Here is a 20,069-nt window from a genome sequence, read left to right as displayed (position 1 = left end):
AGCGGGATCTGGAGATCCATAATGGCTCCCACATATTCAACGATGACTTTAGTGATCGAATGAACCATACACATATATTACCAATTCCCTTTGTCTCGCGATATTTTACTTGTCCGAGGTTTGATCTTCGGTATCACTCTATACCTTGTTCAACCTCGTCTCCTGACAAGTACTCTTTACTCGTACCGTGGTATGTGGTCTCTTATGAACTCATTCATATGCTTGCAAGACATTAGACGACATTCCACCGAGAGGGCCCAGAGTATATCTATCCGTCATCGGGATGGACAAATCCCACTGTTGATCCATATGCCTCAACTCATACTTTCCGGATACTTAATCCCACCTTTATAGCCACCCATTTACGCAGTGGTGTTTGGTGTAATCAAAGTACCTTTCCGGTATAAGTGATTTACATGATCTCATGGTCATAAGGACTAGGTAACTATGTATCGAAAGCTTATAGCAAATAACTTAATGACGAGATCTTATGCTACGCTTAATTGGGTGTGTCCATTACATCATTCACACAATGACATAACCTTGTTATTAATAACATCCAATGTTCATGATTATGAAACTAATCATCCATTAATCAACAAGCTAGTTTAAGAGGCATACTAGGGACTTCTTGTTTGTCTACATATCACACATGTACTAATGTTTCGGTTAATACAATTCTAGCATGATATATAAACATTTATCATAAACATAAAGATATAAATAATAACCACTTTATTATTGCCTCTAGGGCATATCTCCTTCACGATAGTGGGTTCATGCCTCCATTTAATCTGGGACAGTGACAGAAAGTTCTAAGGTTGTGGATGTGCTGTTGCCACTAGGGATAAAACATCAATGCTTTGTCTAAGGATATTTGTGTTGATTACATTACGCACCATACTTAATGCAATTGTCTGTTGTTTGCAACTTAATACTGGAAGGGGTGCGGATGCTAACCTGAAGGTGGACTTTTTAGGCATAGATGCATGCTGGATAGCGGTCTATGTACTTTGTCGTAATGCCCAATTAAATCTCACACTACTCATCATGATATGTATGTGCATTGTTATGCCCTCTTTATTTGTCAATTGCCCAACTGTAATTTGTTCACCCAACATGCTTTATCTTATTGGAGAGACACCACTAGTGAACCGTGGACCCCGGTCCATTCTTTTACATCGAATACAATCCACTGCAAACATTGTTCTTTACTGTTCTTCGCATACAAACATCATTTTCCACACCATACATTTAATCCTTTGTTACAGCAAGCCGGTGAGATTGACAACCTCACTGTTAAGTTGGGGCAAAGTATTTGGATTGTGTTGTGCATGTTTCACGTTGGCGTCGGAATCCCTGGTGTTGCGCCGCACTACACTCCGCCACCAATAACTTTCACGTGATCCTTGACTCCTACTGGTTCGATAAACCTTGGTTTCTTACTAAGGGAAACTTACTGCTGTACGCATCACACCTTCCACTTGGGGTTCCCAACGGGCATGTGCTTTACGCGTCAACACCCTGCACTCCCAACTCGTCCCTGCCCGTCTCCTCCCGACAAATCGTCCAAACCCTAAGGACTAGCTATGGCGCACATGCAACGTTTGAAAAAAATCCCCCTGTAACCACCGCGTATCGCCAGCAACAGATCCACGTGATCAACGTAAATTTTGGGCCTAACGATCTTTATACTGCTATGGGGCCGGCAGAAACCGTCATCGACATGAATACGTATACAACATGTACCTCATCTACGTGGAAACCGAGTATCTGCCTGGCAACTGACGTGGAGTATACTTATACGATGATAATACGGACCCACCATGTCTTACGGGTATCCCACCTAAATGTCGTTCGCCGGGGGGGACAGGGAAGCACAGCCCGTCTTACTATGTACAGAAGTGCAGAATTTTCCTGAAACAAATCGAGACCTCATGTGTCTAATAACATATTGACGTTATGAAACTGATTGATGCCACCATATTTTTGTAGGTTCTAAAAATTCGAAAACTCAATTCGGATCCCGGGTGCGCATGCTTCCTATACCAAAAACATACTATTTCAAAGTGTTAAAAAATTTGGACAAAAAGATCTACATGTACATCTCCACAATAATATATGTGGTCAAATTTCGTGAAAAAAGATACTTTATGTGGTCTATATAAAAAAAGAGAAACGTTATCTTGTGAAAAGACTTATTTTTCGAATCGAATTTTGTCTTTTTACACGCGCCACAAGACAAGTTGATTTTTCATGAAACAACTTTGTGAGCGCGTAGCACGTACGGATTTTTTCTTTCAATTTTTTTAACATATCAAAGTATATCTAAGATGCATTTGAAAAGAAAGGTAGCATCACTCCCATGTGCCAAGATATCACTCCCCTAAAAATTATGGTGCCGTTGCTCCCTCCGGTCGGATTTAATCGACACAGAGTTTGTACATGTGACGCTGAGAGCTGGATGCAAGTGCGCGTAAATTAAATCTGTCCCGAGGTAGTAATATTCTGGATCATTACTTGAGGTAATTTTACACTCTTAATGCCTCTTTCTTTTCTAGATCTTAAAATCATAATTGATTTAGAGCCATGTTGTATGGTTACAAGAATTTGTTTTTCAATTTTTCTATCAAAGTATATATTTTTAAGTATTCAATACGATACCTCACCATTCTAAAAATGTGTACTTCTGTTATCATTCTCGTACAAAGCTGTTTTGCCAACCTGACCCTATTAGTAATTACCGACTTTTTATGAGGTTGGCTCATGAAGTTTTGACACTTGAAATAGGTAAAATCATTTTTTAGCGTAAATATGTTCAACAAAAACCGTAGCAACGAATGGGCATTTTTGCTAGTTACTCTTAAAGAACATAATACAAAAATTGCACCGTCCCGTACAATTAGATAATATCAACCATTTCGTATAATTCTGATTGGTTTTCCGCTTTCTGGCTGAGGAGTCAGCATTAGCTAGCAAGACATCGTCAATTCGTCATACTGTTCCGTACAATTCGATAATATCAACCGGACCGCAAATGATCCTTTAGCTGAATCCTTATTAGACTACATAAATGTGATCATGTGCACATTTAATTAGGGTTTGACATGTGCTACAAACTTTCTTCCAAAAGCTCGCAGAGGATAAGTTGTGGGGTGATGATGACTATGACCAATAATGTTTAGTGAAAAGGTGGACAGAGCCCTTAAAAAGAACCCTCAAAGATCTCATAGATAATAGCAGTACACCGACAAAATTTGAGTAAAATCATCTGAAGCACCGGAATGAATGAAAGCTTTAATGGAAATTTACAGAAGTTTCAAAATAGCACAAACAAATACATGAGGTTTTCTAATAGTTTCGATCAAAAGCCATGGTGATTGAAGCACGTAGTTTCGATATCATTGAATGAATAGTCTCTAGTTGATGAGCCGGCAGTTTTTTCTGATCTCCCCATTTGCTCTGGTCTTCACCCCGATGCCGCCCATCTTTCTCATTGCTTGTTTGAACTTTGTTTCCCACACATTCGGGACAAGATTCTGCTTCACCAATCTCTTTGTCTTGGATGACTCAAGCGCGGCGTCCGACGTGAACAAAACTTCATGGTTAAGCACATTCTTGTAGTATTGGTTGTCCAACTTATTAGGGGTCTTGAAGTCTTGATCCACCGTAGAGCTAGGGTTCTTGCACTTCCTTGTCACCGAGCTGGCAAACCTAGGGTTCATAGCCATTGGGTCGGAGGCATTGCGCGGGAGACGGTCACCGAAGGACGAGCAGTGGGAGATCCCAATAGTGTGCGCGCCAGATAGGGTGACCATCTCATCGAGGTTGAGCCCCTTGGCTGCAAACATAGCCTCAAGCACCGTGATGTTGGCGAAAGGAGGGGGAAGGTTGAAGAGGGTCTCACTCGCAGAAGAGACACGTCCATCATAGCGGCCAGCCGGCATTTCAAAGTATACCTTCTTGTTACTAAGGAAGTAGGTGGCGTCACGTCCAGCAAAGGCGACAATGTCTGCGCACGAGACGACACCCTTGCATTTTGCCTCGAGCTTGGTCTTGATCTTATCAATCACTTCAAAGCCGCGAAGACTGCCTATGTTAGGGAGGCCAAACTTCTCTGTCGATTCATTGGCGGGAGTCTTGTCAAGGAGGACCGATGCATCACAACCCTGAAAAGTAGATATATAATCGTCATGCCAAATTGTTAACTTCTACGTTAGTTTCATTTGAGGGCACATATATAGTAAGAATGTTACCTAGGTTATCGACATGCTACATATAATTATATATACCTGGACAAAGCAGTCGTGAAAGAAGAGACGAATGAGGCCCGCGCCGATGCCGCGGTTGCGTTTAATCTCCTCCTGGACAACGTTCCTAACGATCTTCTCCGCTCCCTTGCAAGTCTTGTAGTAGTGAGCGTAGCTGAGCATCGGGGCAACAAGTGAAGAGCTCTTTTTGGGTGACGATAATGGGTAAGGAAACCCGTACCCCGCTTGGCACGTGTGGGCCACGCAACCAAGCAATGCTACCAGCAAAGCCAAAGCGGCAAGTTTTCTAGCCATGGTATTGATAGGCCGCTAGAGAGTGGAGTAGGGATTAGATTGTAGATATGGATGAAGAAAACTTGGTGTGTTGCATGTCTACTTATAGGTCGAGGCGGACCTTGAGAACATCCGTGCATGATCTATCCGTACAATATTTTTTCCTTTGATGGTAGGTGATATATTCTGTGTTGTCTGTTTAAGTTGGAACATAATGTTAAAATAAGTATTAAAAAGATAAGTCAACTAGAACATGGAGAGCACAATCTCACACACAGCTCAAATGGTTGACATTGGCTTTGTCATTAGCTCGGTAATGTGCGTGCTGTTGTCGATGAAAATTTTCTAATAAGCGTTAATATCGCATCGTGAAAGAGTGCAAGGCAGGAGGAGAATATTGGGAACACCACGCACAGTCAAATAACAGAATCCTGGATTATATATTAGCTCAATAGAGCAATAATAGGACGTACACAAGCACTTCAAGACCACTTAGTACGGGTCATTTTTATGGTACATCTGATTATTTTGGATAGTTAATATCTTGTGATCCAGTGGCCAGGTCGGGAATACTAGACCAAAATTCGTGTATTATATTTAGGCACCAGATCGAGACATATTAGGTAGTTAATATTTAAAACTCCGGCACTAGATTTGCTCCAAAATCTGCACCGCGTTTGCGTTAGAGGGAGAGATTACACTAGTAGAAAACCTCTCATCCATCTAAGCCTTTAGTACCGGTTCCCTTACGAACCGGTACTAAAGGCGGCATTAATACCGGTTCCGTGCGTGAGACATCAATACCGGTTCGTTATGGACCTTTAATACCGGTTCGTAACACGAACCGGTATTAAAGTGTTTGAGCCCAGTTTCCAGGCGGTGGTGGGGCCAGGGTTGCACCTTTAGTACCGGTTCGTGTAAGGAACCGGTACTAAAGGGTCTGTGCCCTATATCAGCGCGCAGCCGCGTGCCCGACCCCCTGCATATCTCATTCTCCTTCTCCTCCTCTCACATTTCCAAATATTTTGCACCTCTCACACTCCAATAATCTTCATTTTTCTCCACCATTTTAACAAGATTAACGGCATACCAAGGGTTAGCAATATCATCCTTTCTTCTGGCGTTCCTAATTTAGCTCATTTCTTTGGTAGTTTTAACTCGTACTATTTTTCTAGTGCAAGCAAGGTGTTCGATGAAATGCCTAAGTTAGTGATTTTATTTTTTTATATGCAATTTGAGCTGAAATTATGGTATGTTTTGTAGGTTTTAATTAGTATCATCCCCGTCCTTACCGCTGTTGATCGCCAGCTTCGTCCCCTAGCCGGCACGGTACCACCTCGGTGAGCCCCTCTTCTTTTTTATAAAAAGCAATTAGTTTTATGTGATGAACTTGAATATTAATTAAGTTGGTCACTCATATATCCATGATGTTGTGTATTTAATGATTTTTGATATACATATAAAATGCAGATGAGTCGACAATGGATGTACGGTGACCGGTGCCATCCCGAGTTCATTAATGGCATGCATTATTTTCTCAACGTGGCTGAGGCAAACAGGCGGTCGAATGGTTTCATGTATTGTCCATGTAGTTCCTGTAAGAATATGAAGGATTACTCTACCTCGAAGACCCTTCACGTCCACCTGCTGGAGAACGGTTTCATGCCTAGCTATAATTGTTGGACCAAGCACGGAGAAAAAAGGGGTTATATTGGAAGACAACGAAGAAGAAGAGGATAGTGACAACTATCCCTTATTCACTGAAGACGGTGGTAGTAGAATGGGGGAAGACGAAGCTGAAGAAGAGCACATTTTCGATGAGCCGATTTTTGATGACCCGGATGACGATTTGGGTCGGGCCATTCTTGATGCGAAGATGAACTGCGGAAATGAAAAGGAGAGGTTGAAGTTGGAGAAAATGTTAGAGGATCACAACAAACTGTTGTACCCAAATTGCGAAAATGGTCAGAAAAAGCTGGGTACCACGCTGGAATTGCTGCAGTGGAAGGCAGAGAATGGTACTTCTGACAAGGGATTTGAAAAGTTGCTGAAAATAATAAAGAAGATGCTTCCAGGGGAGAACGTGTTGCCCTCTAGCACGTACGAAGCAAAGAAGGTTGTCTGCCCTCTAGGATTAGAGGTGCAGAAGATACATGCATGCATCAATGACTGCATCCTCTACCGCGGGGAGTACGAGAATTTGAATGCATGTCCGGTATGTAGTGCATTGAGGTATAAGATCAGGCGAGATGACCCTGGCGATGTTGAGGGTGAGTCCACCCCCAGGAAGAGGGTTCCTGCGAAGGTGATGTGGTATGCTCCTATAATACCATGGTTGAAACGTTTGTTCCAGAACAAAGAGCATGCCAAGTTGTTGCGATGGCACAAAGAGGACCGTAAGAAAGATGTGATGCTGAGACACCCCGCTGACGGGTCGCAGTGGAGAAAAATTGACAGAGAGTTCAAGTCATTTTCAGATGACGCAAGGAACTTAAGATTTGGTCTAAGTACAGATGGCTTTAATCCTTTCGGGGAGCAGAGCTCCATTCATAGATGCTGGCACTTGACTCTATGTATCTATAACCTTCCTCCTTGGTTGTGCATGAAGCGGAAGTTCATTATGATGCCAGTGCTCATCCAGGGCCCGAAGCAACCCGGCAACGACATTGATGTGTACCTGAGGCCATTGGTTGAAGAACTTTTAGAGTTGTGGCGTGACGAAGGTGTACCTGTGTGGGATGAGCACGAACAAAAGGAATTTAACCTACGAGCGTTGTTATTTGTAACCATCAATGATTGGCCTACTCTTGGTAACATTTCAGGGCAGTCAAACAAGGGATACAATGCATGCACACACTGTTTAGGTGAGACTGACAGTAATTATTTGGGAAACAAGAATGTGTACCTGGGGCATCGTCGATTTCTTCCAAAACAACATCACGTAAGAAAGAGAGGAAAGCATTTCGGAGGTGAGGCAGATAACCGAACGAAGCCTAGCCGCCCTACTGGGGAAGTTATATATGATATGGTCAAGGATTTAAAAGTGATCTTTGGAAAGGGTCCCGGCGGACAATCTGTTCCGCATGATGTTGATGGACACGTACCCATGTGGAAGAAGAAGTCGATATTTTGGGAGCTACCCTACTGGAAATTCTTAGAGGTTCACTCTGCAATCGACGTGATGCACGTGTAACGAAAAATCTTTGCATGAACCTGCTAAACTTCTTGGGCGTGTATGGGAAGACAAAAGATACACCGGATGCATGGCAGGACCAGCAAAGTTTCCACGAAGGAAACAACCTGAATCCAGAGAAGTATCAAGGTCCTGCCAGCTACGCTCTTACCAAAGAGGAGAAGGAGATCTTTTTTGAAGTCCTGAGTAGCATCAAGGTCCCGTCTGGCTTCTTGTCGAATATAAAGGGAATAATAAACATGTCGGAGAAAAAGTTTCAAAACCTAAAGTCTCATGACTGCCACGTGATTATGACACAATTACTTCCGGTTGCATTGAGGGGCTTCACGAAAATGTTCGAGTACCCATTGTGAAGCTATGTGCGTTCCTCAATGCAATTTCTCAGAAGGTGATCAATCCACTTACTCTACAAAATTTACAGAAGGATGTGGTCCAATGTCTAGTCAGCTTCGAGTTGGTGTTCCCACCATCCTTCTTCAATATTATGACACATCTCCTAGTTCACTTGGTCGAAGAGATTGGCGTTCTCGGTCCTGTATTTCTACACAACATGTTCCCCTTTGAGAGATTCATGGGAGTCTTAAAGAAGTACGTTCATAACCGTGCTAGGCCAGAAGGAAGCATCTCCAAGGGCTATGGAACATAGGAGGTCATTGAGTTTTGTGTTGACTTTATTCCTGACCTTAAGCCGATCGGTGTTCCTGAATCGCGCTATGAGGGGAGACTGCGTGGAAAAGGCACGCTAGGAAAGAAATCAGCAACGTGTATGGACGGACATTCTTTCACTCAAGCACACTACACAGTTCTACATAATTCCATCTTGGTGGCTCTGTACAAAGAGGAACACAAGGATATCTTACGCTCTAAATACCCGGAGCAACGTGAAGATTGGATTGATGGAGAACACATGAAGACTTTCGGCGGTTGGTTGCAAACACGTCTCATGAATGTCACCGATGACGAGCAGCTGTACTTGTTGGCCAAGCAACCATCTTCTACTATATCGACTTTTCAAGGGTACGAGATTAATGGGAACACATTTTACACTTTCGCCCAAGACAAAAAGAGCACCAACCAAAACATGGTGTCCGCTTTGATGCAGAAGATGGCAATGGGAACAAGGTCACATATTATGGGTACATAGAGGAGATATGGGAACTTGACTATGGACCTAATTTCAAGGTCCCTTTGTTCCGGTGCAAATGGTTCAACCTGAAAGACGAGTGCATGTGCAGACCCGTAGTACGGAATGACTACAGTGGATTTCAAGAATCTAGGGTACGACACCGAACCATTCGTCCTAGCCAGTGAAGTGGCTCAGGTTTTTTATGTGAAGGATATGTCTAGCAAACCGAAAAAAAGAAAAGAAAGGCAAGAGGACACATCATACGATGAGCCAAAGCGGCACATAGTTCTTTCCGGAAAAAGAAACATCGTGGGAGTAGAGGACAAGACAGACATGTCAGAAGATTATAATAAGTTTGACGATATTCCACCCTTCAAGGTAAAAATTGACCCAAGCATCATCTTAAACAATGAAGATTGTCCATGGTTGCGTCGCAGTAAGAAGAAAGGGAAACGGACGAAGAAAACTCAGAAGACTAGCTAGCTACATATAGGGATCATAACTTGTGTATCTCAATATGGAAATCACTTTTGTGTAATGATGTTACTGTATGTAAGATATTAACAATGGAGATGGTTGGCTTGTTTTACTAGTTAAGTAGCTTTCACGGGCTTGCAGGGAAATTTTTCCGAGGCGGAACTTCCGAATATGCCATATATAGGGCATGTGCACCAAGGGCATATTCGAGAAGTTCCGCCACGGGAGATTTCCCAACCCTTTCTGCAACATTGTTAGAGGAGATGGAGTCTTCCACAGGCTTGCAGGAATAAATTTCCGAGGCGGAACTTCCGAAGATGCCATAGGGCGTGTGCACCAAGGGCATCTTCGACAAGTTCCGCCACGGGAGATTTCCCAACCCTTTCCCCAACATTGTTAGAGGAGATGGAGTCTTCCACGGGCTTGCAGGGAAATTTTTCCGAGGCAGAACTTCCGAAGATGCCATAGGGCGTGTGCACCAAGGGCATCTTCGACAAGTTCCGCCACGGGAGATTTCCCAACCCTTTCCTCCATCCATGGTGATGAAACTCTCCATCCATGTTGGCTTGTTGAGATGCTTCCCATGGTGTATCGATGCTCCTTTTATAGGCAGAGCGTCCTTATCTCGCTGACAGCTTTAGTACCGGTTGCACCCACCAACCGTACTAAAGGTTACCCACGCGTTCTTATCCCACCGACAGGCGTCGTGGCGCTTACATACTTTATCTCATCGAGCAGTATGTCCTTATCTCGCCGACAGTATTTTAGTACCGGTTGGTACCACCAACCGGTACTAAAGGTTACCCACGCGTCCTTATCCCACCGACAGGGCGTCGTGCGCTACATACTTTATCTCATCGAGCAGGGCGTCCTTATCCTACCGACAGCTTTAGTACCGGTTGCACCCACCAACCGGTACTAAAGGTTTGCCTCTGTCTTCCCGCCTATTTTCTTCCCGCGCTTTCCACCGGTTCCCGCCTCTGTCTTCCCGCCATTTTTTCACTATATATATGTAGGCTTGGCCACCATTTACATATCACATCTAGACTCATATCTGCAAACCTCATCATTCTCTCCCATGGCTTCCATCGCATCTCTAACCCCCCGGGAGGCGGAGGCGCTTTGCGCCTCGAACTACCCCTGCCCGCCGGGCTACCGCGTCCCGACCGGCTGGTTGCTAAGCGTCGGAGGCGTACCGGTCCCTCCAGTCCCTCTAGGTGTGGCGCGCGAGATGGCCATCACGAACCACTACTACTTCGAGCTCACGCCAGAGCAGCGGAGGAATCCCCAGTGGCATCCCGACTACAGCCCGACTTGGGAAAGCTTCTTCATCAATCGGCGTGAGAGGGCGCTTGCCAGGCACGAGGAGGGCGGCCTGCCTCCTCCGAACTTCAACGAGGCCGGCCGTCGGCTGTGGTGGCGCGGCCGGACTCTCCAGGGCGTCATGGCCTACCGTGGCCCCTGCCTGCGCTACCCTCAGTCCCAGCCCACGCGTGCTCACCCGCCGACGTTCGACTACCGCGACCCCGATGCCAGCGACGATGATGACGGCGACTACGATGACTACAGTGGCGACTACTATAGGGCTAGGCACGAGTATGACTGAATGGCTCCAACAGTCAAATCTGGCCATGCATCATAATTTTCAGTTGAGCTATGTACTTTTAATTCGAGTTCAATCGTAATAAAATTTCATTCCCGCCCTTTCTTTCCCGCCTTTTTTCTCCCACGCGCGGCGTCGTGGCGGGAAAGTTTCCCGCGCGACGTCGGGGCGGGAAAGTTTCCTGTGCGGACGGCGTCGTGGCGAGAGTAAAGAAAAGAAATAGAATAGAATAGAAAAGAAATAGAAAATAAAAACAAAAGCAATAGAAAAAATAAATATAAAAGAAATAGAAAAGAAAGGAAAAAGAAAAGTAATAGAAAAAATAAATAGAAAAAATAAATAGAAAATAAAGAAAAAGAAACAGGAAGAGAAAAGAAACAGAAACAGAAAAAAAAGAAAAGCAATAGAAAAAAGAAATAGAAAAGCAATAGAAAAGAAACAGAAAAGAAAAAGAAAAGAAACAGAAAATAAAAAGAAAAGAAACAGAAAATAAAAAGAAAAGAAAAAGAAACAGCAAAAGAAATAGGAAAGAAAAAGAAAAGAAAAATAAAAACAAAAGAAACAGCAAAAGAAAAACAAAAAAAAACCTTTGGTACCGGTTGGTACCACCAACCGGTACGAAAGACCTTTCGTACCGGTACCAAAGGGGTTTCCCCTACGTTTTGACTTATCTGCGTGCCCAAACCACCCCACACTTCACAGTTCTTCGCAGAAACCGCTGCGCGCCCACGCCGTCGCCGTCGCCCATGCACGCAATCGCCCACGCCGTGTCGCCATCTTCGGCGCCGCCCGCCGACACGCCGTCGCCGTCGCCCACATCGTCGCCCGCCGCTCTCCCCTCCTCCGCGCGCCGGAACAAGGTGAGCGCGCCCGGCCGCCCTCTCCCCTCCTCCGGCAAGTTGCGCCGCTGTTGCGCTCCACGCTGCTGCGCGCGCGCCACCGCGAGACCACCTCGCCGACGCCGCCGTCAGCCTCGCCGACGCCGCAGACGCCGCTTCCCCGGCCACCCCGCCGGCCGCATCGCATTCGCGCTCAGCGCGTTCGACGAAATGCGTCGCCGGCCGCGCTCACTGTTGGCGCCATGGTTGTTGCCGCGCCGCCCGCCAGAGGCCGAGGTAGAGGCGGGTGAGGGTGGCCATGCGTAGGAAGGTGGAGGGCAAGACGAGGACGTGCGGCCACCGGCCGTTGGCGAGCAGGAGCTCCTGGGACGCCCTTGGCGGCGAGGATCCTGGAGCCGACCGTGAGCAGGCCGTGGAACTCCGGCATGCGGGCGCTCGGTGCGGTGGACGCAGCGGAAGGGCCCCGGGTGCGCGGCGAGGACGCTGGACACGGCGGAGGTGGCGGGGAGGAGGTCGGCGTCGGCGAGGACGAGCGGGGTGGAGCGCCAGACCCCGCGCCAGCGGCGGGAGAGCGCGGCCGTGCGCGCGGCATCCTTGACGGGGAGGCAGGAGACGATGTTGCCGAGGAGCGCGTCGGGGAGGCGGCTGGCGTGGTCGACGCGCGGGGTGGGGAAGAAGAAGCGGGTGCAGAACTTGTCGCAGCGAACATTGGCGCAAGCGGCCCTAGGGTGCCAATGGCCGCCGCCGTCGCCCGCCAGAACAGTCCGTTTGCATCGTCCGGGTCAACGCCTAGGCGCCGGAACCCGGCCGCCATCTTGGATTTTATAGGAACGGGCGACAGCAGTGTGTCCATGGCCGCCACCGGAAGCGGCGCGGTGGAGACGAGGGTTTTGAGCGGCGTGTGCTGAGTGTGGAGTGTGGAGTGGAGCAAAGAGGGTGGAAGAAGAGAAGGGGAATTGTTTCCATGTTTTTTTCTACAGTACTAGGACTAGGAGTATCGCCATTGGACGACAGTGCCAAAGCACTTCTTGGCCATGGCGCTCTCACATTGGACTCTGGTGGAGATTTAGATTGATGGGGGGTGGCGGCGGTGGTGCTACGGATCAAAAGGATACGGTGGTGATGGAGATTGAAAGGGTGGCGGCGGTGGTGTTGGGAAGGAGCAAACTTAGTGGCGAAAAATGGACCCCTCTCGTTCTTTTTAGGTAGTAGATATAGAGGTAGGAGATAGATAAGATACATGCATGTTGTTGCTTCATGCTCATTTCGACTAGCTATTGTCTGTTGATACAGTGTTGAAATGTGACGATGCCACCGCCGCCGATGCCACCTCCCTACAAATGCTATTGAAATGTACCGATGCCACCGCCGCCGATGCCACCTCCCTAGAAATGCTATTGAAATGTACCGATGCCACCGCCGCCGATGCCACCTCCCTAGAAATGCTATGTGTTTGTATTTCACTGGATTATGCTATTAACTTGTCACAACTTATGTATTTCAAATAATGAATTGCTAGCTAAATGACTCATTGGATGAATGAAATACAATTGCTTTCTTAATTTTGTAGTGACATTGAGGTATGGAGGATGGCACCTTCGTCCGAGATGAGGAGGGGGAAGAAGCGGTGCAGAAATTGATCTATGAGAGTGCCCATGGTCCGGAACCCGACGATGGAGATGACAACGAGTTCCAAGACTTTCTGAATGATTTTGGCGAGGGACTTGAGTCTGAACAAGTTAGAAAAGACAATGAAGTGTCCATCACAAACTCCGGTGAGGTGTATATCTATGTATCAATTAGTCTGTGTTCATCCCTAGATGCATTCATTTATTTGTATTGCACTTATTAACGAATAATTTTTTCTTTTAGCCTTCTGGATCATCGAGCAAGTCTGTTAGAACAAAATGAGGCCCGACGCGGGTGCTAAAGGGTGAGGGCAGGTTAGCCCTCACGGCATTCAAGGATAATGGTGAACCAGAGCATCCCAAGGAGTTTTGCCGCAAATTTACAAGTCAAGCCGGAGTTATTGTTAGGGACCATGTACCTATCAGCATTCAAGAGTGGCATAAGCCCAAGAACCCGGAGAGTGGTGCTAGTTATGTCAACGACACGATGAAAAAATTTCTTTGGGACACGCTACTGACAAAGTTCAGCCTACCGGAAGACATGACGGAAGGCCAGAAGAATAAAGTCAAGGAATGGACATTGAAGAAGATGGCCATACAATTCCAGAGCTTCAAGAAAAATTTATGGGACAAATATAAGAATGAAGATCCAGTATTCGATGATAATCTAGTGAAGATAAAAGATCACTGGGCCGCATTTAAGGAGTATAAGAAATCGTCTACTTTTGTGTCCCGATCGAAGAAAAATACCGAAAATGCTTCAAAGAAGAAACTTCCGCATCATTTGGGGTCAGGTGGCTACAAGAGTGCCATTCCGAAGTGGACAGCGTTTGAGAATAAACTGATGGATGATGGAATCACTCCACAGACATGGGACTGGCCCGAACGGTCCAAGTTCTGGTAGTTCGCTCATGGGGCAGGGTTGGACCCAAAGACAGGGCTCATCGTTGCGAAGGGAAAATGGAAGGAAAAAATTGAGGCAATTGTACCGAAGCTTGTAGATGCAATTGAAAAGGTCAGAAAGGGAGAGTACATTCCCGATCGAGAGAATGACGAGCTGACACTCGCTCTGGGGAACCCTGAACATGTTGGACGGGTACGAGCTCGCCCAGGTCTCACCATGAAGGAAGCGTGGCCGGACAGCGCTGACACTTATAGAAGCCGTTCGCGAAAGAAGAAGAAGGACGCCGACATTGTAACGGAATTGTTAACTAGGGTGGAGGCTCTTGAGAGAAATCAGAGGGCACCTGATCAGCCGCTATTTCTACAGGATCCACAAGCCGATGTTGCCCCATCTCAGCGAAGAAGCAGTGTCGGTTCCTCGCATCTTGACGGATGTGGAGGAAGCTACCCCGTGGATTATGTCACGGAGAAGACAGATTGCAAGCTACATATGTTATTCAGGACCGCGTCCGTTAAGGTGGCGGTCGGCTATGTGTACCCAAGTGAAGATGGAGCAATGCACCATCAAATGCCCATTCCACCTGGCTGTGTTCGTGTCGGGGTGGATGAAGTTGTTCCGGGTTTTGAAACAGTGGAGCTTGATATTCCTAGAGGTGAAGATGAGAGGACACTGGCCGATGTCAAGCACGGTTTCGCCCTATGGCCGAAGAAGTACGTCGTCCTTTTGCAAAGGCCACCGACTCCTACACATGAGCAGCAAATGCCATCGACTCCTCCTGGTGGCAGTCCTGGTGAGCAGCCAAGTCCACACCTACCTGAGAGGGACCCCAGCGTGAGTCCACCATCTCGAGATCATCCGCGTAAGACAGCGTCCGTTAAGCCGAACGGTACACCGCCTAGGAAGAAAGCTAGAAAGGAGAAACAACTGCCGCCTACTGAGAAGTTACCTTGGGAAAAAACTCCAGAGGAAAACGCGGAGGCCGTTCAGGCCGAGTTGAAGAAATTTTTTGCACCGAAAGTGCGTAGATACCTTTCGAGAAGACACTAGATCCGGTGAAAGTTGTGCGTACCGTTGACAATCTATATGACCCTGTACCATCGCCGCCATCTGACTATGCGCGTTCTATTGAAAGGTCGTATGACAAGATGATCGAGGCGACAAAACCCGTTAAATCGGGTATCAGGGAGATAAAAGGGATACACCAAGTCTACCAGCTCGGACAACAACCCGTTCAATCGGTCGCCCCTCTCAAGGTGTTTGACGGGAAGACCGTTCAAAGTTCTCGACAAGACGCAACTGATTACGCCTTCGCTGAACGAGCATATCAATTTGTTCAAGGGAAAGATTTGGTCGAGAATCTCAGGAAGGTACCAACATGTATGCGTAACTTGCATTCGTGGTACCTTAATGCCTCAAAGGAAGGGATCGAGACTATCATGGTGCGAGTTAGGGAAGAGCACTACTTCCAGGAGTACTGTGTGAACGTTGACTTCGCCGAACTCTTTCAGTTATACAATCTCCGGGCCCTCGACAAATCAATCATCAGTTGCTATTGTCTGTAAGTGATTTATTTATTTAATTTGAGAAGTCTTTAGCTCAGCTCATTCATTGTCTGCAGATTATAATCTTTTGTGCGCTATATTATGCAGATCGAAGATGCTCGAATGCAAAAGGGATGAAATCACAGACATTGGGTTCATTGACCCGCACACAATGCATGTTAAAACCATAGAGAATCCCCTCTATAACAAGGATACACCGCAGACTTTGCTAAGGTTTTTGAAGCGACAACGTGACAAAAAGCTAATAATTTGGCCTTACAACTTCGAGTGAGTCTTACTGTCTTATAACACATTATATTTTGCTCACCGTATGTCAAAATTTTAACTAATGACTTATATATATGACACTACATATTGAAACGTGCGTAGGTTTCACTTTATTCTTCTCATCATCAATATGGAAATTGGACAAGTTGAAGTCTTTGACTCACTAAGCAAAAAATCGGAACTATACGTGTCTTGTTTTTTAATGCTCAGAAGGTAATTTTAATTCTTATCGGTTTGTTTCGTTAATTTCCTGCTTTGAACTAATTGATGACTCTTTTATGCATTTTCTTTTGTCGAGCAGCGTATGGCAAACTTTCATCAAGGAAGATACGTCCCGTGAATGGACACCGAAGCTGCGATGGCGTGCGAAAGTATGTAGTACTACCTAGATCCACACACCTTTTAATTATCATACTTGACTATTGTTTGATTGAATTATATTCTTGTAAAGAAATGCCCGCAACAACCACAAGGGACCGATCTCTGTGGATTCTTCGTTTGCGAGTACATCCGCAGAATTGTCAGCGAGAGAACGAATAATGAAAGAAATAAAGAGGTACAAAAACAATCTTCACAAATTTGTTTTCTTATCATAAGTTGTGCTGAGTTTCAGTAATAGTTGTTTCATGTATTCATTTGTATCTTATTCTTTTATAGTTGGCAAGAAAGCGGAACAAGCTCTCAATCGATGACTGCTTCATAGCAATAGGCGAGGAATTGGCGGGGTTTTTCCTTCGGGACGTCATACCACCATTCGCAGAGTACCACTATGAATGAAGATGTACATGTTACATATATAGTTGACTCGAAGAGTACCACTATGCTACATGTAATAGACATATATAGAGTACGCCTCGGAGAGTACCAATATGCATGAAGATCGATCTTCATGCATAGTGCTACTTAATTTGCGATCTTATGCAATTACATGTGTGTTATATTATATGCACCAACTTGCTATGCATCATCTTGATCTTCATGTACTACCTAAACCCAAACGCGTTTCTGGTGCATCGACGCGATATGAAACAAACCGATATCCCTAAACCCCTCCAAAAACCCTAAAAATCCAATTCTCTGCCGCGGCAGAGATTTGGGCAAATTCCCTGCCGCGGGTGGGAACCTTTGGTACCGGTTCGTATTACCAACCGGTACCAAAGCTCCTTGGCCCTGAGCTCTCCTGGTGGCCCACGTGGAGGCCCCTTTTATACCGGTTCGTAAGCAACCGGTACGAAAGGGGGGGGCCTTTAGTGCTGGATAATTAATACCGGTTGCTCAACCGGTACTAATGCCCCTCTGGAACCGGTATAGATGAGCGTTTTTCTACCAGTGTTAGGAGAAGTCTGAGGTAAACCACTAAGAATGGTCATGGCCGGATGTGCAGAACACAGCTTTTTATTATTATTATTGCAAGGTCTGAAAGTATTAGAGTTTACATCTCAAAAATCACTCAAAGTGGCAATCTGAATCAGCACGAGTTACTATCATGGAAAAAAAATAGCGCGCTATTCCAACGCTAATAGCACGCTATAGCATATCTGAAGAGCCGACGTTATGCTATTTCGGCGCTATAGCACGCTATTCGCGTTAATAGCACGCTATAGCATGCTAATAGTGTATTTTTAGACCCACTCTATTTTGTTATAGCGGGCTATTTTTTTCCCTTTGCTACCGGTGCTCACGGCCATGGCGGCGGCCTCGTTTCCAAGATCGCTCCAGATGTAACACTTCATGTCGCAAGACTTCATGCTCCGTCTCCTGCATGACATGTGGTCGTCCTTCCTCCCGGCACCAGCGGCAAGAACAACATCCAAGCCCTCATCGATGTAGTAGAGATGATGTAGTAGTTGAGTGGTCAAGCATGTCCCTTTGTATCGGCTCGTGGATACGAAAATGGTTATTTTTGACCACCCGTTCATTTGCGCTTGGAGGTGCCCCTAGCAGGCCGACACATTTGGCCCGCGGACATAAATTTAAATGTTTAAACAACAAAATAAACAGGTTTAATGTACTCAATTATTACATCTAAATATTTGAAAATCTGCATGAAACCGATGTGATATTGGCGACTACACAATGTCTTCATGACCAGCCAATGGCTACTAATGCTCAATCGGATCCTTTTGTAGGCGTTTGGACATGTTCTCGTCAGTGAATTCAACATTCATATTCAGATACTGCTGCCAGGATGATGCCCTAGAGATTGGCACAACCAGCTCACCCTGGCAAATCCTATAGGTGCTCATTGCGGCCATCGGGACGCTCGTCCTCAACTATCATGTTATGCATGATCACGTACCACATTATCACCTTATGTATGTTCTTCAGCGACCATGTTCTAGCCGAGTAACGGATAATTGTCAAGCGAGCTTGGAACACATCAAATCCCCACTCCACATCTTTCCAGGTAGCTCATTGCATCGTGGCAAACCTCTTCATTTTGTGTGTGTTTGGATTACGAACAATCTACATCAGTGTGGTCCAGTTAGGGTAGATGCCATCAACAAGATAATATGGCTTGTCATATTCATTTTCATTGATCTCGTAGCTCACATGAGGAGTTTTGCCTTGCATAAACCCGTTGAAAACAGGAGAGTGGTACAACACATTAATGTCATTATTGGAACTGGACATGCCAAAAAATGAATGCCAAATCCATAAATTTTGAGATATCACTGCTTCAAGAAAAAAAAATGGTAGTGCATCCCTCGGCATAGCCTTTGTACTGACCCGGCCATCCAAATTGACAGTTCTTCCACTCCCAGTGCATGCAATCTATGTTGTCAATCATACATGGGAATCCCCTCTAGACTCGTTGATAGACAACAACCGCCTTGTGTCCTCAACTGTTGGCTCGGTCAAGTAATATTCTCCGAACATGGCAATCACGGCTCGGCAAAACCGGTACATGGCCTCAAGGCAGGTGCTCTCAACCATTCTAAGATACTCATCGAATATATCAGCAGTCATTCCATACGATAACATGCAAATGGCTGCACAATATTTTTGCTAGGAGGTGAAGCCTAGCGCACTATGGCATCGGGCCTGCATTGGAAGCATACCTGGGCATGGGCAGCCCGGCCCGACGGCCAGGCCCGGGCCCGGCCTGGGCTGGTCTAAACTTGAACCTTGGGCTGGGCTCGGGCCTCATATCGTAGCCCGAAGCAACAATTGGGCCGGGCTCGGGCTTACATTTTCGGCCCAAATTTAGCCCGGCCTAGCCCGACTATTCCAACTCCGTGCAAATCTTGTAGGCCTCATCCCGTAAATCCCACCACAGCCGCCGTATAAAGCCTCAGTTTGCCTCTCCCCGCTCCTCACAAACCCTAGAACATAAATCCCATCTCCCAGCTCACAGCGGCGGCGCGTACTCCACCCTCTCCTCAGCCCCCACCCTCCCCCGACACATCCAAGATTATCGCCGTCCGCTTGTACAGAGACGCTGCCGTTCGCTCATCTAGCTCTTATGGTGCCTTCCTGTACCTCTAAAATTCGTCATCTCTGTATGTAGATAGATCTGTTGATGTGAGCCTGCTGTGAGGGAACACGGTCACGTGAACGTTTATGTTGTTTTTATGTATGAACTCAAATGGATCTGTACAAACTAGCATCTGTCAATTGCTTTGGTTGATTTCTTTTTTTCTCCCCTACTTTCGAACAGATTTCTTCTATGGTATGCAATAGTACGAGCCATTTTCACCCAGATTTTGTTGCCAAACTTGCAATGATTTGATTGGAAAACGTCAGGTTTGGGCCATTGGGCCGGGCTTCGGGCTGTCGGGCTTTGCCTCGGGCCGGGCTCGGGCCTGCAAAATGCTGAATTTGGCCGGGCCGGGCTCGGGCCTAACATAAAGAGGTCGGGCTTTTCATGGCCCGGTCTGGCCCGAGATATGCCCAGGTATAATTAGAAGTATGAGTCGTAATCT

General features: G+C 46.1%; 2 protein-coding genes across 2 annotated transcripts in view; both read right to left on the bottom strand.

Annotated features, from left to right (window-relative positions):
- Window positions 1-3,213: 3,213 nt before the first annotated feature.
- On the bottom strand, window positions 3,214-4,573 carry LOC139829960 (peroxidase 2-like). Its single transcript, XM_071820602.1, has 2 exons — window positions 4,293-4,573; window positions 3,214-4,169 (listed from the first exon to the last, which is right to left on the bottom strand). Exons 1-2 carry the CDS (start codon window positions 4,563-4,565, stop codon window positions 3,420-3,422), a joined length of 1,023 nt encoding a protein of 340 aa, XP_071676703.1. The 5' UTR covers window positions 4,566-4,573; the 3' UTR covers window positions 3,214-3,419.
- Window positions 4,574-12,010: 7,437 nt separating this feature from the next.
- Window positions 12,011-20,069, bottom strand: part of LOC127322774 (uncharacterized) — a 50,628-nt gene continuing 42,569 nt past the window's right edge. The window contains exons 3-4 of the mRNA XM_071820906.1: window positions 12,216-12,474; window positions 12,011-12,171 (exon numbers count right to left, since the gene is read on the bottom strand). Of these exons, the coding sequence (XP_071677007.1) occupies window positions 12,011-12,171; window positions 12,216-12,474 (420 nt within the window). The remainder of the gene's footprint in view (window positions 12,172-12,215; window positions 12,475-20,069) is intronic.

The sequence above is a fragment of the Lolium perenne genome, chromosome 5 (assembly GCF_019359855.2).
Source record: "Lolium perenne isolate Kyuss_39 chromosome 5, Kyuss_2.0, whole genome shotgun sequence".
NCBI lineage: Eukaryota > Viridiplantae > Streptophyta > Magnoliopsida > Poales > Poaceae > Lolium > Lolium perenne.
This window is presented reverse-complemented; position numbering and strand designations above follow the sequence as displayed.

Bases quoted from the DNA above. Each gene is read 5' to 3' on its own strand.
- LOC139829960 (XM_071820602.1), bottom strand. From the start codon at position 4,565: ATGGCTAGAAAACTTGCCGCTTTGGCTTTGCTGGTAGCATTGCTTGGT. The intron at 4,170-4,292 runs GTATATATAATT...TCTACTTTTCAG, and splicing joins TTCACGACTGCTTTGTCCAG to GGTTGTGATGCATCGGTCCT.